The sequence below is a fragment of the Neomonachus schauinslandi genome, chromosome 6 (genome assembly GCF_002201575.2).
Source record: "Neomonachus schauinslandi chromosome 6, ASM220157v2, whole genome shotgun sequence".
Lineage (NCBI taxonomy): Eukaryota > Metazoa > Chordata > Mammalia > Carnivora > Phocidae > Neomonachus > Neomonachus schauinslandi.
Window position 1 is genome coordinate 81515515 of NC_058408.1, and position 25553 is coordinate 81541067.

The 25553-nt window shown below is 43.4% G+C and overlaps 1 protein-coding gene across 1 annotated transcript; it reads left to right on the top strand.

Moving 5' to 3' along the window:
• The first annotated feature begins 1315 nt into the window (after window positions 1-1315).
• On the top strand, window positions 1316-23932 carry GNG4 (G protein subunit gamma 4). Its single transcript, XM_021696198.1, has 2 exons — window positions 1316-1414; window positions 23804-23932. Exons 1-2 carry the CDS (start codon window positions 1316-1318, stop codon window positions 23930-23932), a joined length of 228 nt encoding a protein of 75 aa, XP_021551873.1.
• The last annotated feature ends 1621 nt before the right edge of the window (window positions 23933-25553 follow it).

The following is a 25553-nucleotide window of genomic DNA, read 5'->3' on the forward strand; positions in this document are numbered from 1 at the left end:
CACACCTGTCAAACTGTGTTTTAGGCGGCTGATCTGTATCTTATGAGAGACTTTTATTTTTTGAAAAGTTGCCTGTGGACAAATGAAGCTGCTGCCACACCTCACCTGGACCACAGAGTTAGCGCGTGTGTGAAAAACTCAGAGAGTGGCCTGTGTGCCAACATCTGGCCAAGCCTCCTCATTCCTCCCTGTGTGCCCTTGGAAGCCATCGCTTCCTGTGTGGCCCACCTTCAGCTCTCAGGCTGAATGATTAGGCCCCTTCCAAGTAGTTTGTCATTAGCTGGGGCAACTGAAACCTACAGCATCTATGTGGAAATCTATGCTTGCTTGTGGAAGAGTTAGCATTATAGTGGTTTCTTCCTAGTCCTGTGGCAGCATTCCATGTCAGATCAGGGAGAATTTCTTCCTTCTTCTAGAAAAAAAAAAAATCAATGCTTGGGATAGGGTGTGTATGTGTGTGTGTGTGTTATTGTTTAAAAACCAACTGCCAGGGCGCCTGGGTGGCTCAGTCGTTAAGCGTCTACCTTCAGCTCAGGTCATGGTCCCAGGGTCCTGGGATCGAGCCCCGCCTCGGCCTCCCTGCTCAGCGGGAAGCCTCCTTCTCCCTCTGCCACTCCCCCTGCTTGTGTTCCCTCTCTCGCTGTGTCTCTCTCTGTCAAATAAATAAAATCTTTAAATAAAATAAAAATAAAAACAAACTGCCAGCATAGAGTCTGTAAGATTTTTGGAATGAGAGCAAATTAAAATTAATAATAAAACAGTTGTTTCCAGGGGAGATGTGTACTTAAAGCAGTAGATTGCCGGAGGGCCACGTGAAAACATGGAAAGAACCCTTCACTAGGCTTCAAAGCTTTGAGTTTGGATTCTGGATCCACAAAGTTTGGCTGTGAGACCTTTAGCTGTTGGCTTAATTTCTGAGTTTTATACTTTCTTTACTTACTAAACAGAACTTAATATGTTTTGCCAACCTTCAGGGCTGCTAGAAGAATGAATGAACAAATGTGTAGGAAAATGATTTATTATTAACAAAGTGCTACACAAAAGTCAAGGCATTACTGTGGTCATGGGGGTAGTAAAGTAATGCTGGCTGGGACCATCTGGTATACCCATGGCTGGGAAGGTCTTGCCAAACAAAAGCAGAAGGTCTTGCTCCCATCACTCTAGTGAAGCATTTCCTTCTCTTGTCCCAGGAGGGTTTACTCACAAACGCTCCCTGGCTCGGACAGAGAAGCTATAGGTGGCAGGAGAGGGGAGAACGGTGAGGAGGGTAAGCCTTTTCCAACCCTTCAACTTCGCTTGTTTCAGGGACAGCAGAATGAAAGAAGTCATGTCCAACAACAGCACCACTAGCATCTCGCAAGCCAGGAAGGCTGTAGAGCAGCTGAAGATGGAAGCCTGTATGGACCGGGTCAAGGTAAGCACACACCAGCCAAAACCCAGCTCCAAGCATTCCCCCTATTTCCTTGTGAGAGTTAACACGTCACCCAGCGGAGCTGCCAGCCAACCTTGGCAGCTGTAACATTTACAAATGAGTGTTTGCCTCCAAGTTCCAAGTGTGCTCAAGGATTCAAATGATGCAAAATACACAGTGTGCATGAATTCCGTAAGGAGCTGCCAAAAATAGACTCGTATTCATCTCAGCTCTATTTTGCTCTGTTGTCATGCCAATAAGGGAGAGGGTTTAACAGTGAGATCCATCATCGTTTTCCTGCCCAATGCAGCGACTTCGAGGTTAGACCACATTGGGTATTTTGACAGGGGTGCTGTTGGGAGGGAAGCATTGAACCGTGCACCGTGTTTTCAAATGTTCCTTTGGGGAATGTGAAGAGAGGCACCAGTCACCTCCCACCATGTTCATTCCTCTGATGAGTTTAGCTCTCTTCATGCTGGGAGGGCTGAGGCAGGATGAAGCCACCTCATCTCCAGATGCTCTCAGAAGCCAGCAGGGGGCCAGGCAAAGCATGGGGCTCTCCGATACCATTTGGGTTCATCAGCTGTCATAGAGCTGGAATGCTGTCAGGAGTCTGACACCAGGAAACTCAAGTCCAGTGGCCTTTGGGCACACAGAACCAGGGGTCTCACCCAGGCATCTGGGATTCAAAAAGGACGGGTTAGGGGGGTAATGGGTGAACCCTAAAGCCTTCTGCTGGCAGAGTGGACAGTCTCTCCCCGAGGTTCCCAGCACCGAGCCCTCCCCTCCTGCTGGAGTTACTGCCAGAGAGCAGCAGCTCCTGCCTCCATCGGGACAGTTGTGGGAACACTGGGGCTTTGGGGTTTGAGCTATCCAAGGAGGCAGTAAACGAGCACAGAAAGTGACATAATGATATATGAAGCAAGGAGGGAATACAGCGTGTTAGAAATTGCCGTAAGTGCACCAGTATTATTCAGGTGTCTCTATCTTGCAAGTACTGATACCAGCTACAAATTAGACATCACTCCTTGATCTCTAGGCTAGAGCAAAGAGCAAGGAACTAAACAATTCTAAAGGAGGGAGAGGGGCACCTGGGTGGCCAGTCAGTTAAGCATCTGTCTGCCTTCAGCTCAGGTCAGGATCCCGGAGTTCCAGGATTGAGCCCCTGCTCAGCAGGGAGTGTGCTTCTCCCCCTCTCTCAGCCCCTCCCCGCACTCGTGCATGTGTGCATGCTCGCTCTCTCTCTCTCTCAAATGAATAAATGAAATCTTTTTTTTTTTTTAAAGATTTTATTTATTTATTTGAGACAGAGAGAATGAGAGAGAGAGAGCACATGAGAGGGGTGAGGGTCAGAGGGAGAAGCAGGCTCCCTGCTGAGCAGGGAGCCCGATGCGGGACTCGATCCCGGGACTCCAGGATCATGACCTGAGCCGAAAGCAGTCGCTTAACCAACTGAGCCACCCAGGTGCCCAATAAATGAAATCTTTTAAAAAGAGATAAAGGAGGGAGACCCCAGCAGTATAGGCATGGATCTCAGAATGAGATCCAGAGGACAGACATTTGCTGAGAGGATGAGGATGGTGGGGAGACTCGCTCTTTTGATAAACACGCCTGTGGACCTGCTCTGTACTAGGTGTGGTGCTGGAATGCAAACACGCGTGGGCTGCCGCATCGTCTTGCTCAGAGAAGGCTTAGTGGAGCCGGGAGCTGGTAGTGGTTCTGAGGTGGTATCGGAGGGTAGGGAAGGCTAGCGCGAGCTGAGCATGGCTCATTTGGAGCAGGTGGGCTTGACAGAAGAGCTGCGGGTTTGCCAGGAAGGCCACTTTGGGCAGCCTGGGGGTGCCGGGTACACAGGCGCAGAGCATCCAGATGACGAAGTGTGAAGCCAGGACTGTGAGACGCACTGACCTGCCGGCAAGAGTGAAGTTGTCAGAGGCCAGGAGGCAGCCAAAGCCACAGAGACAGGCGTAGAGAGAAGCAGAGCCCAGAGCTGGGATCAGAGAGGCAGACACACCAAGACATGGGTGCAGACTCAGAGAGTCTGTGTGGGAGACACTAGGGAGAAAGATTTAGAGCCCAACTCTCCAGCTCCGTGGCCAGAGACTGGAAAGACAGTGGGCACCAGCCTTGGCGGTGGGACAGACACTGTGCCAGGAGTCTAACAAGGAAGATAAATTCTGTAATTTATTTAAATTATACCCGCGACAGTCACCACCACCCTCACCCATGACAGTCACCACCACCCCTCACCCGTGACAGTCACCACCACCCTCACCCGCAACATTCACCACCACCCTCACCCGCGACAGTCACCACCACCCTCACCCGCGACAGTCACCACCACCCTCACCCACGACAGTCACGACCACCCTCACCCGCAACATTCACCACCACCCTCACCCGCAACAGTCACCACCACCCCTCACCTGTGACAACCACTACCACCCTCACCTGTGACAGTCACCAGATGTCCCCACAATGAAGGACTCTTCAAGAGTCACTAAAGTCCCATGCAATGTCTCTAGAAGAACAAGGAGAAATCATAAACCAACTCAAAGTCAAGTTCGTTAGATGGTATTCAGAAGGGTAGTTCGTCCTGTTCCTGCAGCAACCGGGTGATGGAAATGCGGCTCCTGGACCCCAGGAGAGGGCTTCCTGCAGGCATCTTCAGACTCTGTGGTGATTCCGGGGAGGAGGCCGCTGACGGCCACATCAGGTGTGGTTCAGAGTGGGCAGAGTTTGGTCCTTGAAGAGATGACCCAGGTCCTGAGGAGAGAGGTGGCCCCAAGGGACCACATCCCCGCTGGAGCTGTGCGATCACATGTGGGGTTTTTCCCCCTTGCTCCCAAAACCTTGAACATTTCTTAATTTTTTTAAAAAAAAATGTGCTAAGATACACATAACATGCAGTTTGCCATTGTAACCATCTTTAAGCGTACAGTAGCATGAGGTTCATTCACAGTATTGTGCAGTCATCGTCCCCACCACCCATCTCTGGAACTTGTCCTGATCGCCAACAGACATACAACCCCCCCATTCCTAGCTCCCCCAGCTCCCTGGCAACCTCTAGTCTACTTTCTGTTGCTATGCATGTGACTATTCTGGGAACCTCATTCCAACAAGAGGAATCGTGCAGTGTTTGTCCTTTCTCATGTGACTTAGTTCACTTGGTGCACATCTTCCCCAAGATTTGGCCACACCGTAGCGTATGTCAGCACTCCCTTCCTTTTTATGGTTGAAGAATATTCCATCAAATGTACCACCTCTTACCTACTCATTCACATGGTGATAGTGTTCATCATCTTGGGCTGCTTCCGCCTTTGGGCTCTTGTGAACAGTCCTGCTATGAACATGGGTGTGCGAGTGTTTGGAGTCCCCAATTTCAGTTCTCTTGGGTATATACCCAGACTTGGGATTGGTGGATCATATGGCAATTTTATGCTCAACTTTTTGAGGAACCACCACGTTTCCATAGCAGCCATACCATTTTACATATCCCCCAACAAGACACAAAGGTTCCATTTTCTCCACATCCTCACCAATACTTATTTTTTTGTATAATAGCCATCCTCCCGGTTGCGAAGCTCACGTGTGCGTTTAAGCGCTCGACACCTCTTGCTTTGGGGCACAGCAGGGCTTTGGGGAAGAAAATCTATTTGATGCAGCTTTTGGCAAAATGAGGTGTGTATTGTTATCATTTAGCCAGACAATAAAAACAGAAGCTGGAGAGAGAGAGAAACCATCAAGAACACTCCAAACTGGCCTTAATAAGGACCTTGAGGAGGGAGGAGAGAGGAAGAGAGTCACCAGGGAGAAGTGGCCTTTCTAGAATGGGTGAGAGGTCACTGCAGGAGAGGAGGAGGGAAAAGAGGAGCCTGGAGGGTCAATGACAGAGGGCAGGTGAGGAGCAGTTCCTAGAATTCACTGAACTCAAACGGAAAGTGATGGGAATGAGGGGGAAAAGGACAGGCTGTTGCATGGGAAAGATGCGTGCGTCCTGCCTTTCCCTGGGCCCTGGAGAGACGGGGGAGCATGCTGTGGGAAAACATCTGGAGGCTCTGTGCAAGTACGAGTCCCACAGAGCTGGCTCCCAGGTGGGAGCACGGCAGGTGGGGGCTGGAGGACGGCACTGGCAGGACACCAGAAGGTGTCGGAACCAGAAGGGACTGTGGTTGGCAAGGTACGTAGCCAGCTGCAGAGCCCACCTCTGGGCTTCACAGTTTACCACGACTAGAAGAGTGTCCAACATGGAAAGAGGGAAGGGAAGGATGCAGCTTGCAGTTCATGAGAATAAAGGGGATGACTCTTAAAGGGGGCGAGAAGAGGAAAAAAAGGAACTGCATGAAGCAGTTGTTCGGGTTGCCAAGGTAGGAAAAAGGAATAGGGTCAACTCAGAGAGGCCTGGACAGTTCATGGAGGGAAGATGGAGCCAAAATGTCCACTATGGTCTTGAAGACCCGTTTGTCCCCCCAAAACATCATCTGCACACAACTACCAGCGCCGACATCGGCTTTGTCCCAGATTTTGCAGGGGACGTAGGAGGGAGGCTTTACGCGTAGCCCACAGCCAGGCCTCAGGCCCACACACAGTTGGGTTTCCGAGACCCTCTCCCCACCACCTCAGCATCCTCCCTATATGCATTTAATGTTTGTTGGGTACCTCCCCCAGCTCACACCTGCTTCGCAACATCCATGGGATTCTTCTCTGTCCGGCCTAGAAGCTTCTCAGGATATTTCCCAGCCAAGACGGGGGCTCTCTTTGAGAACCTAGACCAGCTGCTAAAAAAAAAAAAGTAAATATTTGCCATGTATCATAAGAACAAAGAAGATTCCACATAGAACCCATATGGCCTCCCAAAAAGCAAAAAGCTGGGAAAATAATACTCAGGATCCTAAAAAAGAAACAAAGAACACATAGAGATGACTATCGTGGCAACTATTTTGGTGCACAGGAAAAGAATACCCAGAGCCTTATTCTTTTTCTCACCCATGAGAGGCTTGAGCTATATAAAATTCTACTGGGAAAGTACATAAATGACATTGATCACCGAACAGGGAAAATTTGTCAAACAGTTACGGCAGATATGAGCTGAGCAAAGCATAAGAGGTTTAAGTGGAGAAAATGGTCTGCGGAGCCGGCTTGTCCCCGCCCGCCTTCACCTCCCCCCCCCCCCCCCGCCCCACAGGAGAACAGCTGTGGAGAAGGTGTTGTCCTGTGGCGAAGGTACAGATGTCCCGAGCGGGCCAGGTCACAGGCTCCCAGGAAGGCTTATGGAACCTACCTCTATTGGGCACTGCTGAGTGTGCTTTGATTCTCCTGCCCCAGGGAAAGAGGAATTGTTGACGTTGGGCCAGTCCCAGGGGCTGTGACTTGGTGGGCTCTGCAGGGGGACCACGCCTTTTAGCAAACCTAACTCTCAGCTGGGACCAGGAAACCGCTGACAGACTTGCCAAGCAACTATGCTCAGTCTCTCTCTCTCTCTCTCTTATTTGCTCTAAGGCCTGTGGCAGATGACTCAAACAGCTGTGGGATGTGCTAACAATCCCTAATAGGGCTGTCATTCGGCTGAGACTAATTTTGTCAACACGGGCTTCATATGCTGATTGCTGACAGATAGATCAACCCAGTTTTATATCAACTTGCATTCGATAGACTACTAAAAAATGAGGGCAGAAAGAACAATGTCAGTTGATGAATGCTCTAAAAGCTAAAGCCCAAGAGACAGCAGCAGAAGTAGACTAGTGTGGGAAGTTATTGACGTAGAAGAAAAGAAATCATATCATGACAAATAATGACAGTCGCTCGCAATCCTTCTCCATAACAGTTAAGAACAATTTGGAGAAAAGGGTTTTAAAAGGGACAGAATAGCCTTAGAAAAAAAAGGAATTACTCCCATTTACTCTTGGACATTGAGGTTTTGTGATTTGGTGTTTAAAAGAAAAGAGAATACATGATCAGGGCCACCTGGGTGGCTCAGTCAGTTGAGCTTCTGACTCCTGATTTTGGCTCTGGTTGTGGGATCGAGCCCTGCATCAGGCTCCGCGCTCAGCACGGAGTCTGCTTGTCCCTCTCCCTCTGTTCCTCCCCCCTCCTCAAATAAAAAAATAAAATCTTTTAATAAATAATAAAAGAAAAGGGAATACGTGATCAAGAAATATTGTACAGACACCGCAAGGACACAAGAGTTGAATTTGCAAGTGTTGAAGATATATTTTACGTATACTCTGTTTATTCTGTTTAGAATTTTTTTCAAGCCATAAAGATACGAGAGTAAGTTGGATTTATCTAGAAGCATGTAGTGTGAGTAAGGCTTGTACAGAGAGAGAGAGAACATCCAGAAGCTTCGAGTGAGACTAAGAAAGTAGGTACCCTATTCTGAGGGCTTTAATTCCTGTTTTAAAAATAACATTATTTCTCTGTTCATAAAAATGGTACTCATTTACTTTAGAGAATGTTGGAAAATAAAAGTGTAAGGAAGAAAATTTAAATAATTTATAACTACTACATTTCCATGTTTTTTCCATCTAGCTATTTGCCTATTTTTCTTTTTATAAAATTGTGGTGATTATGTTTTGCAACCTGACTTATCACCAAATAGTATATTGTGATGACATATCCAGATCAGTAAATACTCTCCTGAAATGTCATTTTTACTATCTTTTTGCTCCATCACCTGATGTACAATAATTTATTTAACTATCTCCTATCCTTGGGGCATTTCCCTTATTTCCAATTTTGCAGTATTACTTTTTAAAAGCAGTACAGCAGGGGCACCTGGGTGGCTCAGTCGGTTAGGCATCCGACTCTTGATTTCGGTTCGGGTCATGATCTCAGGGTCATGAGATCAAGCCCCACATCAAGCTCTGTACTTAACATGAGTCTGCTTGGGATTCTCTCTCCCCCTCTCTCTGCCCCTTCCCCTGCTTTCTCTCTCTTGCTCTCTCTCTCTCAAATAAATAAGTAAATCCTTTAAACAAAACCAAACCAAAGAGTGCATACATATTTTCAAATTAGTGTTTCTGTTTCCTTTGGGTAAATAGTAGTGAAATTACTGGATCATATAGTAATTGTATTTTTAATTTTTTGAGGAAACTTCATACTGTTTTCCACAGTGGCTGCACCAGTTTGCATTCCCACCAGCAGTGCACAAAGGTTCCCTTTTTCTCCATATCCTCGCCAACACCTGTTGTTTCTTGTCTTTTTGATTCTAGCCATTCTGACAGGTGTGAGGTGATACCTCATTGTGGTTTTAATTTGCATTTCCCTGATGATGAGTGATGTTGAGCATCTTTTCATGTGTCTGTTGGCCATTGGTATGTCTTCTTTGGGAAAATGCCTATTTAGGTCCTCTGCCCATTTTTTAATTGGATTATTGGGGGTTTTTTTGTGTTGAGTTGTATAAGTTCTTTATGTATTTTGGATACTAACCCCTTATCAGATATATCATTTGCAAATATCTTCTTCCACTCAGTAGGTTGCCTTTTAGTTTTATTGATTGTTTCTTTCGCTGTGCAAAAGGTTTTTATTTTGGTGTAGTTCCAACAGCTTATTTTTGCTTTTTGCTTCCCTTGCTTCAGGAGACATATCTAGAACAATGTTTCTATGGCTGATGCCAAAGAAATTACTGCCTATGTTTTCTTCTAAGAGTTTAATGGTTTGGAGTCTCACAGTTAGGTCTTTAATCCATTTTGAGTTTATTTTTGTGTATGGTGTAAGAAAGTGGTCCAGTTTCATTCTTTTGCATGTAACTGTCCAGTTTTCCCAGCGCTGTTTGATGAAGAGACTGTGTTTTCTCCATTGTATAATCTTGCCTCCTTTGTCATAGATTAATTAATAATTTAAGTGTGGGTTAATTTCTGGGCTCTCTATTCCGTTCCATTGTTCTCCGTGTCTATTTTTGTGCCCATACCATACTGTTTTGATTACCAAAGCTTTGTAGTATTGAAAGTATCTTGAAATCTAGGATTGTGATGCCTCCAGCTTTGTTCTTCTTTCTCAAGATTGCTGTGGCTATTCGGGGTCTTTTGTGGTTCCATACAAATTTTATGGACCTATGTAAACATACTGCCAAAAAAAATCAAGAATCGGACTATAGCATATAAAAGACCAATAAGCCAAAAAGCTTAGAAAAATGGAATTAGAATAGTTTATCCATTCATCTGCCGATGGACACATTCATTTAGGAAAAAGTTGTCTTCCAGAAAACCAAAGAAAAGCATTCATTTAGGAAAAAGTTGTCTTCCAGAAAACCAAAGAAAACTAGGTAACTGCTTTAGAGTCTCCAGAAATGTAAAGCAAACAGAATCTATGAAACACTAGCTCAAAGAGGAGATAAAACAATGAGGTAGAAAGGGAGGTGGAAAACTAAGGAAAGAAGTTGAGGGGGGATGGGGAATCTCATTAGAAGGAGCAAAGAGTGTAACATATGCTCTAGAAAACCAAATTAATGACATGGGGCACAGGCTTCAGAAACTCATACATAATGCAAAAGAAAAGATGAACAGTCAGATCAAAGCAGTTAGAGAGAGGGTGATAGAAATAAAGACTGGCAGCAACAGTCCAACATTTGGATGCTGATGTTCCTGGCAGAGAGAACAAATGGAATAAAAAATACTCTTAAGGGGAGAATATAAAAAAGGTTTCATTAAATAAAGGAAGACTTAAATCTGCAGATCCAAACAGCTCATCATGTTCCAGGAAGGACTATAATAGAAAATAATAAGCCCTGAGACACATATACCTGCTGAGGTTCCTTACTCTCAAAAGTAAAGGAAAAGCCCATTAAATATGCAGGCAGAGAAAGTAATCATTTGGGACACATGCCCCTAACAATATGTGTTAAGTGCTTGAATCCTCACCCCAGCCCTAAGATATTGGTGCTGCTCATACCACAATTCACAGACAAGAAAACTTAGGCCCACAGTTATGTGATTAAGTGGGGATACCAACCCCGAACCTCGAGTCTAATCATTAAACCACAGTGCCCTACCTACAAAGGGCAGAAATATCAGTCTGGACAACAATGCATCACACAGTTCAGAAGTGGCCAGCCTAAGATTATGTAAAAATTCTAAAGTTCTGCAAAGAATTCTCTACTAGCCAAGGGGTCATTTCTGTGCTAGGCAACAGAAATACTATTCCCAATTATGCAGAAAGTCAAATATAATGTAAAATGTGTGCTTCTTTAGCAATATTATTTCATTTCCAATAATTGGATTTCAGTAAAGGAGATACAAATCAGTATCATAGAAACAGGGTCATGTGAGGCAGACCATGCATCACAGGCCTTGTTCCCCCAAAAGGGCATAGGAAACCTACAGCTATAAACACTGGCTCATACATCACAAATAAGCAACACCTGCAGGAGCACCTTTTTTGATCAGGGCTATGAAACAAAGGCCCTGCTTTTTGGCGGATGTCCAAACTCTTGCCTTGTGAGGTCCCTAACTTTGTACTGAGCTGCTAGGGCCACTTCAGTGGACTTCATCCAGCTGTCTCTTTGGGCTCTCTCTTGCGTTCTAAGGGTCCCAGCTGTAGCAACGAGCTCTACCACAGGAGAGAGGGGACTAGAATAACAACATTTAGTGTTAAAAACCTTTTTCATTACCTCCCATTCATCAGGATAGCTACTATCAAAACAAAACAGAACAGAAAATAACAAGTGTTGGTGAAGATGTGAAGAAATTGGAACTATTGTGCGCTGTTGGTGGGAATGTAAAATGGTGCAGCCGTGATAGAAAGCTATAGTATAGTAGTTCCTCAAAAAATTAAAAATACAATTACCATATGATCCAGCAATTCTACTTCTGGGTGTATATCCCAAAGAACTGAAATCGGGGTCTCTAAGAGATTTGTACATTCAGTTCATAGCATTATTTAGAATAGCCAACAGGTAGAAGCAACTTATGTGTCCATCGGCAGATGAATGGATAAACAAATTGTGGTATATCCATACAATAGAATATTTTTCAGCCTTAAAAAGGAAGGACATTCTGACACAGGCTACAACACGGATGAACCATGAGGGCATTATGTTAAGTGAATTAAGCCAGTCACAAAAGAACAAAAACTGTATGATTCCACTTATATGAAATACCCAGAATCGTCAAATTCATAGGGACAGAAAGTGGAGTGGTGGTTGCCAGGGGCTGGGGGAGAGGGAATGGGGAGTTGTTTTTTAATGGGTACAGAGTTTCTGTTTTGCAAGATGAAAGAGTTCTGTTGTGTAGGCTGCACAACAATGTGAATATACTTAATACCGAACTGTACACTTAAAAGTGGTTAAGATGGTAAATTTTATGTGCGTTTTACCAAAATTTAAATTTTTTTTAACAAATTTTTTTTCAATACAAAGTTTGCTTCCAATCCAGCTTCAATCACCATAGAATCTTCAGAGCCAACAAGCTTTAGTACAGTTGAGTCTGCTATGCTAGAGGAGTTCATGTCCATCAGGAATAAATATTGGCATGCCCTCTAATATCTGCACAAGATTGGACTTGATGCATTCTTCGTAGGCACTGTCAAAGCACCACTCACACCCAGATCTTCAACATTACTAGGATAGTGCCATTTTGCCCAGTCTCTCTTTCCCATCTTTTAGAAACTAGTGAGAGCCAGGCACTTCACTCACCACAGAAAGTCTCTCTGAGCCATCACTCCAAAGGTCATCTGCCTCAGGAAGCTATCACTGGTATCCAAAGTCTTTACCAGGTTACGGTTTCTAGATCAATTCAGTCTTGGAATTCTTCTGGATTCTTTATCTGTTAGTACAATAGGGTCATCAGTCTTTTCAATTTTTACTCTTTATAGACTTCAGATTTGGGCATCAGACATTTTTACTCCATTAGGTACCAAATGGTTAAAGAGATCTCTGCCCATCTGTGTCCGTTCATGGAATGTATAAACAACAACAGCTGCAGCAAAAAGAATATTAGGTGTCTTGTAGAGTGAATGTCACCAGTGAGGCAGAGGGTGAACTCTTCCATAGGAATGACCTGAGAGTCTACTTCCTTCAACATGACCTTTTATTCCAAAAGTTAGACCCTAACATGGGTTGAATATAAGCAAGCATAATCTGACAAAGAATTTACACCAGCCCATTGTGGTGTTCTTTTCTCTACTCTCAAAGTTTGGGCTTTTCTAGTCATTACTGTGTATTTTTCATTAGATTGGTGCTTTGGGCATTCTAGTGTTTAAGAAAAACTCAATCTTAGTTTGATCATACAATTCTACCTAGAAAGAAAACCATCTTCTCAAGCGCAGGTTACCAATGGGCTTTGGTTTGCAAGATTGTATTATATTAATATCACTTGGGACAAGTGTTATTTGAGACTAAGCTGCTTCAACTGAATAGTCCACTTTCCTGGCCCAAATTTCTCCAGAGCTACTATGCTGTGCATTAACTTGCAACTATCACAGGTCCAACTCTAACAGAAATAGGACCCACCCTCTTTCCTGTATCATAAGCCACATTGATCACAACTTTTCTCTCCATCGAATTCAACACAATTGATTTCAGGGTCTACAACTATTGCTTCAGATTCAATCCACTCACCTTCACCATCTCCTATCAATCGTTTTTTAACCACTGGTTACAATATGTACAAGATCTATATGAGAAAAACTACAAAACTCATGAAAGAGATCAAAGAAAATCTAAATAAATAAAGACATTCCATGTTCATGGATAGGAGGACTCAATATTCTTAAGATGTCAGTTCTTCCCAACTTGATCTACAGATTCAGGACACTACCAATAAAAAAGCTTGTTGATACTGACAAACTGATTCTGAAGTTTATATGGAGAAGGGAAAAAAAGAAAAAAAAAAGGAATAGCCAACACAATATTGAAGAAGAGGAAGTTGGAAGACTGACACTACCCAACTTCAAGACTTACTATAAAGCTACACTGATGAAGACAATGTGATATTGACAAAAGAATAGACAAAGAGATCAATAAAACAGAATAGAGAGCTCAGACATAGACCCACATAAATATAGTCAACTGACCTTTGACAAAAAAGCAAAGGCAATACAATGGAGAAAAGATAGTCTCTTCAACAGATGTTGTGAGAACAACTAGATGGCCACATGCAAAACAATAAACCTAGACACAGACCTTATACTTTTCACAAAAAAGAGCTCAAAATGGATCACATAAAAGGCAGAACTATAAAACTTCTAGAGGAAAGCCACAGGAGAAAATCTAGGTGACCTTGGGGTTTGGCAATTAGTTTTTAGCTATAACACCAAAAGCACAATCCACAAAAGAAAAACTGATGAGCTGGACTTCATTCAAATTAAGAACTTTTCTGTGAAAGACACTGTTAAGAGGATGAGAAGACAAGCCAGAGACTGGGAGAAAGCCTTTGCAAAACACATATCTGATAAAGGACTGGTATCCAAAATATGCAAAGAACTCTTAAAACTCAACAATGTGAAAACAAACCACCCCATTAAAAAAAATAGACCAAAGGGGATGCCTGGGTGGCTCAGTTGGTTGAGCGTCTGCCTTCGGCTCAGGTCGTGATCCCAGGATTCTGGGATTGAGTACCGTGTGGGGCTCCTTGCTCAGCAGGGAGCCTGCTTCTCCCTCTGCCTTTGCTCCCCCTGCTTGTGTGCTCTCTCTCTCTCTGATAAATAAATAAAATCTTAAAAAAATAAATAAACCAAAGGTCTGAACAGACATCTCACCAAAGAAGATATACAGATGGCAAAGAAGCATATGAAAAGATGCTCCACATCATATTCCCCTAGAGCATTACAAATTAAAAGAACTATGAGATATCACTACACAACTATTAGAATGACTAAAATCCAAAAAACTGACAAAAGTAAATGCTGACAAGGATGTGGAGGGATAGGAACTCATTTGTTGCTGGTGGAAATGCAAAATAGTACGGCCATTTTGGAAGGCAGATTCTTATAAAGCTAAACATAGTCTTACCATTCGATCTAATTGTAACAAAAATAGACAAAGAAAAATCTCACAAAATGTCAAGATGGACAAGTTGTGTAAGAGTATAGCATGTCTTTCCTAGTCTTTGGTGGATCAACTAGATAAAAGAGAGGTAAGCATATACTAATAATAAAATTAATTAGGTTGATCTGATTGATTGATTGATAGGTAGATGGATGATGGGACATATATCTTTTTCCAGAAAATAATAAGAACACTTTTCTGTAGGTACCAATCAGGGAACATTTTAATATATTCTAAAAAGTAGAAATGGTTCATACCACATTCCTTGACCATAGTGCAGTAAAATGGTAGTAATAGTATGAGTAAATGTCAGCCTCGGTATCCTTTTTTTTTTTTTTTTAAAGATTTTATTTATTTATTTGACAGATAGAGAGCACAAGTAGGCAGAGAGGCAGGCAGAGGGAGAGGGAGAAGCAGACTCCCCGCTGAGCAGGGAGCCCGACGCGGGGCTCGATCCCAGGACTCCAGGATCATGACCTGAGCCGAAGGCAGCCGCTTAACCGACTAAGCCACCCAGGCGCCCCCTCAGTATCCTTTTTAAACCATCTCTTAAACAATGAAATTGACTTTGAGAATGCCATATGTAAATGTGTAAGACGTGTATTTTTTAAAAAACACTCAAAACATAAAAGGGCATAAAAGACTTGAAAGAAGGAAGGTGGAGACAATTTGGATAAAGGAAAGTGGACACCTTCTTCTTGAATAGGCAGAGTCAATATTGTAAAAATGTCTATTCTCTGTAAATTAATATATAAATTCAACACAGATCTAATCAAAGTTCTATTTCTGTTTTTGGAGAAAGCAAACTTCAAACTATTCTAAAGTTCAATTGGATGAATAAATGTGTGAGAGTATCCAGGAATTTTTTTAAATATCTGTGTTCAAAGAAGAAGATGTGTAGAAATTTCCTGTGAGGTATTAAAGTTTATTATAAAATCAGAGTATTTAAAGTTTTATAATTAGATCAATAGAACAGAATAGGAAGTCCTAAATAGATTCAAATGTACTAGGAATTTGGAATATGATCCAGATGGTATCTCAAATCAGTGGAGAACACATTATTTATAAATGTTGCTGGAAATTGCTAGCCCTTTGGAAAATAAATAAAGCTGCATACATCACTAATTTTATACAGAGAACTTCAGATGGATTGTATGTGTCTGCTTGGGCTACCAAAACAACACAGACTCTGTGGCTTAAACAACAGAAATTTAATTTCTCACAGTTCTCGAGCCTGGAAGTCCAAGATCAAGGTGTCAGTCGGGTTGATGTCTGGTGAGGCCTCTGTCTTTCTCACCATGTCTTCACATGGCCTTCCCTCTGTGCTCAGGGGAAGAGAGAGCTTTCTGGTGTTTGTTCTTCTTTTAAACATACCCAATTCTATCAGATTAGGGAATCCCCCCCCCCCTTTTTTTTTTTTTTACCTCATTTAACCTTAATTATTACCTCCCTGAAGGCCATATCTCCAAATAGTCACATTAGGGTTTATGGCTTCTACATACGAGTTTGGGGGACATGGTTCAGTCCCTAACTTTGATCAAAGATTTATTTTTTTAAAAGATTTTATTTATTTATTTATTTGGAGGGGAGGGGTGGAGTGAGAGGGAGAATCAGGCTCCCAGCTGAGCACGGAGCCCAACACAGGACTCCATCTCAGGACCCCGAGATCATGACCTGAGCTGAAGACAGACATTTAACAGACTGAGTCACCCGGGTGCCCCTGATCGAAGATTTAAATATAACAAATAAAATCATAAAAGTACTAGGAAAATAGGAACAACTGTTTTTATAAATATTCAGGAAGGCCAGATATACCACAAATTCCACAGTTCATAACATAAAAGTTTTGACTGTATTTTAAAAAATTCAATATGGTAAAAATTTCCAATCAACAAAATAAATACATTTGCGCTTGTGTAACAAAGGGTTAATTTCTCTAAACCTCTCTGAAATTTCTCTGAAAAGTCAATAAGAAAAGATCCTCTTTTTTTTAACTGTACAAATGACTAGGCAGTTTAAAATGGAGAAATATAAATGGTTAAATATATGAAGGGACATTTACCTCCATAAATAATAAAAGAATTATGCTCAAAACAACATTAAGATCTGCTTAAAAAAACACACACACACACATCGAGACCCATACAGTTGTTTTTGTCTTAGTATAGTTGACACACAATGTGACATTAGTTTCAGGTGTACAACATAGTGATTCAACTTCTCTATATGTAATGTTGTGCTCACCGCAAGTGTAGCTACCATCTGTCACCATACAAGACTATTACAGTACCATTAACTATGTTTCCTATGCTCTGCCGTTTATTCCCTTGACTTATTCAATCCATAACTGGAAGCCTGAATCTCCCACTCCCCTTCATCCATTTTGCCCAATCCCCTCTGGTAACCATCAGTTTGTTCTCGTTGACTCTGCTGCTTTTTCTTATTCCACATATGAGTGAAATCATGTGGTATTTGTCTTTTTCAGTCTGACTTACTTCATTTAGCATAATACCCTCTAGGTCCAAACACCTTGTCACAAATGGCATGATCCCATCCTTTTATTTGGCTGAGGAATATGCCATTGTGTAGGTATATATATATATATATATATATATATACCACATCTTCCTTATCCATTCATCTATTGATGGGCACTCAGATTGCTTCCATATCTTGGCTACTGTAAGACTGTTGATGTTTTTAATCTTTGATGAAATCCACTGTCATTCATTGGCCGTGAAGTGAGAGGTTTTTGATGGTTGGAGTGGACACTGATATAGTCTTCCAGAAGGATAGTTTGGGGTATGTATCAAAATGTTTATTGTGCATACTCTTGACCCCAGTATTCTCACTTCTAGAAATTTATCCAGAGACTATCTCACAAATAATGAAGGGAAGTAAGAATTTCATCAGAGCCCTATTATAATGTCGACAAATTGTAATTTTCGACTGTCCATCAATAGGTATTGGTTAAGTAAGTTAGGTAGAGACAGTGTTACACTTCATTATCATCCTAAACAATGACACACATCTGTGGGTACTGAGTTAACAAAAAAGCACGTTACAGAACGGTATATGAAATTGTATGTAGAAAGATGAATAGTAAGATATCGGAAAAGATGTTCACCAAAGCACTGTCTCCAAGTGGCAGTTGATTTTTGCTTCCAGCTTTGAATTTTTTTGGCAATTTTACAAATAAATAAGGATTATTATTGTAAAGACAATAAAGCTGTTTCAAAATTAAAGTTCTTCATTGGAATCACCTCTTCCACAGAGATGCCACCATCCCCTGAGGACCCAATTACTCACTCCCTCCTCTGATTTTATTATCATTTATATGGTATGATGATACGTGAAGGGGGAAGAGGGTGCCATGCGAGGTGACCATGTGGTATAGTAAGCAGAAAAAGAGACCCTTTCTGTCCTTCCCACATAGGATCTCACCCCCACATTATCTGCATGTACACTGTCCATTTTGTATACAATCTATATCTTCCTCCTCATTCCCTTAGGGACCAGTAGCCAAACGCAAAATATGACCATATTTTCATGGAAACACACTGCATAAAAATCATAAATTATATTCCAAATTTAAGTGTAAATGAGGTCAGGTTTATCTTCTCTACTGGTTCTGCCCATCAGCATGGATAACACAAGCTGTTGAGTGGAACCGAATAGTAAGTGTGCAGAAGTTTGCTGGGACAGACCTTTGGGGGTCAGCCTTTTGGCTCTTGCTTCACATTTATATTTGAACCAGTCTTCCTCATATTCTTCTCACAGATAAGTCTTTCACGTGTCTTACCCTTATTTTTTTTCTAGCCGTTCTAAGAGTCATGACAGTGCTGCCAGTTTGTGAGTTCTTTTAAAAGAACAACATGTGTTCTTTATGGTTTCATTTCTCTACAAGATAAAACACGCTGTGTTTTCCGAAGCCAAACGAGAAGATTCTAAAGTGAAAGCCACTTGTTGTTAAAACAGAAGATGAGTGAGGCTCAAATATCATGGTGTTTCCTGTGGAAAATTGAAAAAGAACAAAATCAGGGAGTCCGTCGTGTTCTGATAGGTCACTCACAGCCAATTAAAAGCGTCTGGAGAAGTCCAGGGAAGGGATATAATCAAGATGATAAATGATGTGAAGGTTGAAAGAATGACATGTCTAAAAGAAAATAAATATAAATGACATCCTGTGACCCAGCCCAAGGTCAAGGCAGTGCAAACAGATTTTGCCTTTCCGACGTGTCCAGTCTGAACTCTAGGTCCCACCCCTTCGTTGCTCCTTCTGCTACTTTAGCAATTTAAACCTTCTCTTCGGTTTCTCATCCTCTCCCAGAAACGTTCATAGCTCTCACCCAGACCGATTCAGATGGTAACTGTCTACAGTCAGATTTAGAAATAAATTCAAAGACGGGGCTAGGAATGAGCGATTCTAGAATAGCTGTCAGATCAAAGGAGAAAAATCTTTGAATTAAATCAAAGAAGAGAACATAAGCAGGAAAACAAGAAGACAAAAGGTGCGTTTGAAAAAGGTGAGGGACACTTCCAATTCATGAGGATTTGGGTTCGGGGCACTGTGGGCATCCAGTTGCCCTAATAATTTCTGAGAAACTTCCTCATGTCTGTTTCTCAACGCCCTCCCAGAAAGGAGCCAAATGAATAATGAAATAATAATATGCCATATATATAATAGCATCCATTATGTCGCTTCATCACAGACCAGCAGCTACTGCTATTCCCGTTGACGGGACTGATGCTCAGTGCCCGAGTGTTTGTCTTGCCCAGAATGACACAGCTCATTAGAGCTGAGTGCAGCTCGGTCAGAGACATTGTTTCCTGACTCACAATCCAACGCTTCCTCTCTAAGAGATGCCGCTGGCTTTCTAGAATCCCTGGAGCCTAGAACCTTCTTGTTACATCCATCTTTCACCTTTAAGTAAACCCCAGAAACCTCTTGAGTGACTCACTACTTCTTGTCACCAAATAAATTACTCTTTTCAGTAAACTTGCAAAATGATTGAATTAGGGGTTCCTTTGTGGAAAATTGGGATATGTCAAAACTAAGAGGTGGTCAGAATCATATAGGACATGTACCAACCTGTTGAAAGGGTTTGGTTAGGTTGAGGTCCACAGTGGATCTGGTTAATCATTCTAATCAAGCTCAGTGAGGGCTTAGCTCTTCCGGCAGTGAAGGCCATGTAATATCAGCTCTTAGTTAGGTTAACTGGAGATACTAAACTCTCTTGCAAGTATCTTGGATTTACCGCTCATTGTGCAGTCAACTTCTCATGTGGGAAAAAAAAAAAAAAAACCTTATGCAATGATAGCTAATCCACCATTATGAACATTTGACTTTAGAATTCAGAGAGGGACTCTCTGTTATATTATTCGTGTATTCCCATATATCTTCCAGCCCCCTCCCACCTTGTATCCTCCAGGGATAACCTTCCCCACTCCCAACTAGCTGCTATATCTGTGGCCTAGGACCCAATGATTGAAAATTGCCTATATTGATCTGTATCCATACAGAGTAGTTGCTGGGATCCAGTAGAAGCCAAATGTTTACTTAGCTAGCTCATACTGCTATAACAGAGTGCCACAGACCTGTGGCTTAAACAACAGAAATTCATTTCTCACAGCTCTGCAAGCTGGGAAGTCCAAGATCACGGTGCCGGTGTGGTCAGGTTCTGGTGGGAGTTTTCTTCTTGGTTTACAGGTGGCCACCTCCTTGCTGTGACCTTACATAGCAGGTGGAGAGAGATCTCTCCCACCTTACATGGCAGATGGAGAGAGATCTCTCGCGTGTCTCTTCTTAGAAGGGCACTAATCCATTCATAAGGGTTCAACCCTCATGACCTGATTACCTTCCAAAGACCCCACCTCCAAATACATTGAGATTTAGGCTTCCCTGTTTGGATTAGGGTGGGGGAGGACACAAACATTTGGTTCATGGCATCATAATAAGCAAGTATCTTGAGCGTGTGCTTAGAAACTGGTGTTTTGATCTCGAATACTTCCTGACATTAGAAGAAAGAAAAAATGCACAAGGATTCACCCTGTGACATCTGCTCAGACTTTAGAGGTGAGGTATAATTCCTGTAATGTCCTGAGGGTTCCACTGGGGAAAACCAGCATATGACTTCTGTTGGGAGCGTGGACCGAGTTTGACCTTGTAAAAGATACTGTTGTTGCACCACGGGGGCTGCAACCTGGCTGTGCTCTCGACAATAATCCTGCTTTGTTTTCTTGGGGTGGAGGGAGGAACAGGCAGAACCATCAAACATGCTTGAAATTGATTCCGAGTAGTATCGTTAAATAGACCAGGATTGCTGGGAAATAGGTGTGAGTTGCTCTACTTTAGATGCAAAGGATAAATGCAGTGGGTGTCACAGCCAGAATAGTAATTATGTCATCTGTCTTGTCGAAGAGTTTGACTATAGTAATTGCAACATTTTTTCCCATCATTGAAGCTTGTAATTATAGTGTAACTAACAGGATTATGTGCTAACTTGGGCTGTTTTAATCACCTCTTTTACTCTGAAATACAATGGTAAAATTCCACAGTTGCTCCCAGGCTGCCAATTCTTTTCAACATCTGTTGTCTTCTAACAGTTCAATACTAAGGAGCAGAGGCAGAGAGGCTCTGGGCATTTCATAACAGAGGTCTTTAGGTAAAGCAGACTTTAGGCTTGATGAGAAAGCGTAAACAGTAAGGGAGTTTTAAATTTCCAACCCAAATAAAATTTTCTCTTTGAAAGCAAATCATATGTTTTTTGTTTCAAAGATGGCAGATGTTTTCTGCAATTTGGCAAAGCCTGCAGCCCATATTTTATATGCGTGGAAGGAAACTTTCAACTATAAAAATCAATCTAGGACTGATTAAGAAAAACCTCCCACGCAACCTAACAAGCAGGTTTGGGTTAAGTAATGCCTGGATCTTAAGTTGTGTGTCAGGATGTCACCTTTCATGTGTAAGACTCATTAAGATGTTCATTACTTATATTTATCCTTACAGATCACATAACAACAAACTTTGGGGGTTATCCAAATACTCTGTTTATGCAGGAAATAAAGGAACATCGCATGCTCTGTGAAATAAGGGGGCTGACGGCTGAGCTGGAAACCTCCCTTGATTCTTTGATTGTAGGATGACTTACGCGCTCTTCGAGTGTTGTTTCAACAAAATGAGGGCATCTAGGATATAAATATTGCATGGAACCAACCCAGATCTGCCCGTTTGGTCTTAAATTGGGCTCTTATTACCTGGCACCAAGACAGTCCCCATTAGGTATTCATTCCCGTTGTACAGGTGACCAGACAGGACTCCACCGTCCAGAGGACTATCATTCTAACTCAGCAAGCACATCTGCGATCCTAAAACCAGCAGCAAAAGGAGGCAATCGAAGAACAGCCTATTTTCCTGAAAGAAAAATTGTGGAACCAAGTGCAGTATCACCTTTAGAGGTGATAGAAAATTCCCTAGATTAGATCTGCTGAAAACTAGCAAAGGCCAGACACAAACAGCTCAGTTGTTCGGGTGCTATAGACTCAGAGCTGTGTGGGCAGCAGAGACACGGATGGGAGGCCGGGACAGCCCAGCCCCATCTCTCCTTCGCCCAGCCGTCCTAGAAAGCCTCATTGTTGTTTTAAATTGAACTGTAGCTGACATACAGTGTTATATTAGTTTCAGGTGTGAAACAAACAGTGATTCCACAATTCTGTACATTACAAAATACAGTAAGTGTAGTTACCATCTGTCACTATACAGTGTTGTTAAAATACTATTTGACTATATTCCCTACGCTTTGCTTACTTTTCATCCCTGTGACTGTCTTATAACTGGAGGTTGGCACCTCCAGAGCTACATTTTTGGGGCCCCTTCTTCCAATGCCTTGGTCTGACATCCTGGTCACCGTGCAGCAGCGCCCAGTGGGGCACCCCCTTGCGGTCGCTCTCAGGAAATGGAACTATTCAAATCCACCCATGAAGGATGTTAAGCATCTGAACAAGTGTGGCCCGCGGGAAGGGTCACACTGCAATTACAATTTAGCAAGCTAGCTTTGGGCCAGCTGGATCATGTCAAAAGGTAAACCGAGGTATATTAGAGTTTTTCTTTTCTTTTTTTTTTTTTAAGATTTATTTATTTATTTGAGAGGGAAAAGGAGAAGCAGGCTCCCGATTGAGCAGAAAGCCCAACTCGGGGCTTGATCCCAGGACCCTGAGATCTTGACCTGAGCTGAAGGCAGACGCTTAACGGACTGGGCCACCCAGGCGCTCCGAGCTTGCCTCATCTGTTCAACCTCTAGTTTTATTGGGGGTGGGGAGGATGTCTTATACATCTCTACCAGAATTATTTGTAGGATTCCAACCACTGCTAAATCAGATAGGTCTGGGCTGGAAATCAGAAGAATTTCTGGGAAATTTTGGAAGATAGGTCAGTCTTTAAAACCTGGAGGGAATGTGTGTGACTTGTATACACTGGAGGCTCAAAGACATTTTTTCATTCATTTGTGGAATGTTTCTAACATTCTAGGGAAGATTTAGACTTTGAATGTACCGAAAGGATCTCATTTGACTGCTGTATACTTACCCCCGCTGTAGCCTCTAATAAGCCCTTGCAGACAGAACAACCTAATTGGCAGGATGCATTAATGCACAGGCCATTCATTTGCCGAGCACATGACCCAGACCCCGGGTGAAAGGAGCGAGCTGGTAACTTCATTTTCCTATTAGGGAAGGCGTCTCGGCCCTCTGCCGGCTCCCACCCAGCTCCTCCTCTAGAACCCCTGGGCTTGAGCGAGGAGGATATTTCAGGGCACCACCACCATGTATCCTCAGGCTTCAGGTAAGACTGGAAGGAAAATGGAGGGGAAGGAGATTTCTGGTCAGCAGCAACTCCCTGCACAGGGGAATGGCCATTGTGAGTTAAGACACGTGCTGAGAGTACATAGCTCATGTATGTAATCTATATAATATGCTAATAATATGTGTTCTCTTGGGGAGAATGAAGTGTCTCTCTGTGCTGGTCATGAGAGTGGATTGCAGTCAAACAATTAATAACAATAATAAACACAATCACTGGTTTGGCCGGGCCCAGTTCTCAGCTTTATTCATCTAGACATGGTTTAGCAGGGTAATTGTGAAGCTACTGGCCTGGAGCCTCCACTCATCACTCAACTGAGAGTAGAGCAAGGATGTCTGGACCTTCTCATTCCTCTCTGGAGGTTGATCTAGCACCCCCAGGCCAGACCTCTTTCCACCCAGGCATGTTTCAAACCCTGTCTCCTTGGGTTTGCACAGACCCTGTCTCCAGGCTGGGAATGGCCTTATCCTTGGCCGTGTCCACACGGACACCTCTGTGCTGGACCCACCGTGAACTGGCTTTTAACCCAGTACCTCTGCTGTGTCCCCTGCAGGTCTCCCAGGCAGCCGCGGATCTCCTGGCCTACTGTGAAGCTCACGTGCGCGAAGACCCTCTCATCATACCAGTGCCTGCGTCGGAAAACCCCTTCCGAGAGAAGAAGTTCTTTTGTACCATCCTCTGACTCCGTTGGTGATGACGTGGCTCTTTTTCTGTCCATAATTCCCTGGCAGAGACCGCATGCTCTTAGCCGTAGGGAGTCCCAGCCACCCGCCCCGCTCCCCAACCGGGATGGCCAGGGCCACCTTCCTCCGCTGCTTTTCTTAGTTGCGTTCCATGTCACGCCTTCTTTTCATTCTCATGGCATTTCCATCACTGGCAAATAGACATTTTCGTAGCCAATTAACACGTGCCAAGTAAAAATAAGTATGGGGTTAAGGGTTTAATTTTTTAAAGCATCGATTCCCTCTTCAGGACATCGAGCTCATACATTTCAGTGACTAATTTATGGGAAAGAAAAACTAGGTCCCTTCCTCCCCCCATTCCCAATAATTCAGTAGCAAATTAGAGCATTTGGACCCACTGAGATGTGTGGATCACGTTTTCATCTGGAAGTTCTCTATCTCCTGCTCTTCCGTCATCCTGTTAGAAAGGAAATAATCCACAGCATCAGACGGCTTTCCCAATGTGTGTCTTTTCGGCAAGGTCACAGGTCCCTGTTTCCCACTGATTACCCTCGACCACTTTGGAGAGGGTCCTTCTACAAATGTCGATGTTGGGGGAATATTGTAGCAAGCTGCACTGTCCGTGCACACCATGGGAGCTGTCTGTGCGCTCCGGCCGCACCAGCCAAGGGCACTGTCCCCCCTCCACATGTCCCGTCTTCCTGCTTCTCCTTCTCTGACTCCTCCATAGTTCTGTCCTGGGTGCACTAGTAGGGACCTGTTTGGGTGCAGCACGGCGCCCCGTGGGGTGTCACCAGAGTGGTTCCTGCCCCAGAGGAGCAAGCCACAGGGCAGCAAATCTCTCTGCACCACCCATGATCTGAGCATTGACCGTATTCACTAATTTAATGCCCCAGCAATTAATAACTATCACGAGAGTAGGTCTGTCTGTTTTAAAGAGAGGAAAACTGAGGGGCGCCTGGGTGGCTCAGTGGGTGAAGCGCCGACTCCTGATTTCGGTTCAGGTCGTGATCTCAGGGTCCTGGGATCCAGCCCCGTGTCGGACTCCGTGCTCGGCGGGGAGGCTGCTTGAGAGTCTCCCTCTCCCTCTCCCGCTTGCTCGTTCTATCTCTCTCTAGTATAAATAAGTGCAGCACACCTCTCTCCTCATCTTTGCCAGGAGAAGGCACGTTGGGCCTAAATAGCTTGTGGAAAACGGTAAGACAGATACGTGGATGCCCCAGTGGAAGACTAGACAGCCCTTGGGTTTTCTGAGACCAATTTGCACGCCCCGCCTAAAACAAAAATGATGAAAGAGAGTAAACCACGGGGGCAGAGAGCTCCCTGTCCAAGTTTGTGCCCTTCCATTGGCGTCCTCCCTGGCTCTCACAGCAGCTAGCTGCATGGTATGGGACAAGCCGTCGTGGGCCTGGAATGTTCTAACCTGCTAATTGGGGATAATGGTAATTACCCCTCCCACCTTTCTCTCTGGGAGGCCACAGAGAGGTGTGCATAGATGGAAGCTCTGATTATCATTTAAAACAAATTGCTAAAAGCTCCAATATAACACTGGCAGGAATGCGTGACCTCAAAGACACCGTGGTTGGAGGACTCATGTAGAATTGCCCACAAGGAGCCAAA

Bases quoted from the DNA above. Each gene is read 5' to 3' on its own strand.
- GNG4 (XM_021696198.1), top strand. From the start codon at position 1,316: ATGAAAGAAGTCATGTCCAACAACAGCACCACTAGCATCTCGCAAGCC. The intron at 1,415-23,803 runs GTAAGCACACAC...TGTCCCCTGCAG, and splicing joins CCTGTATGGACCGGGTCAAG to GTCTCCCAGGCAGCCGCGGA.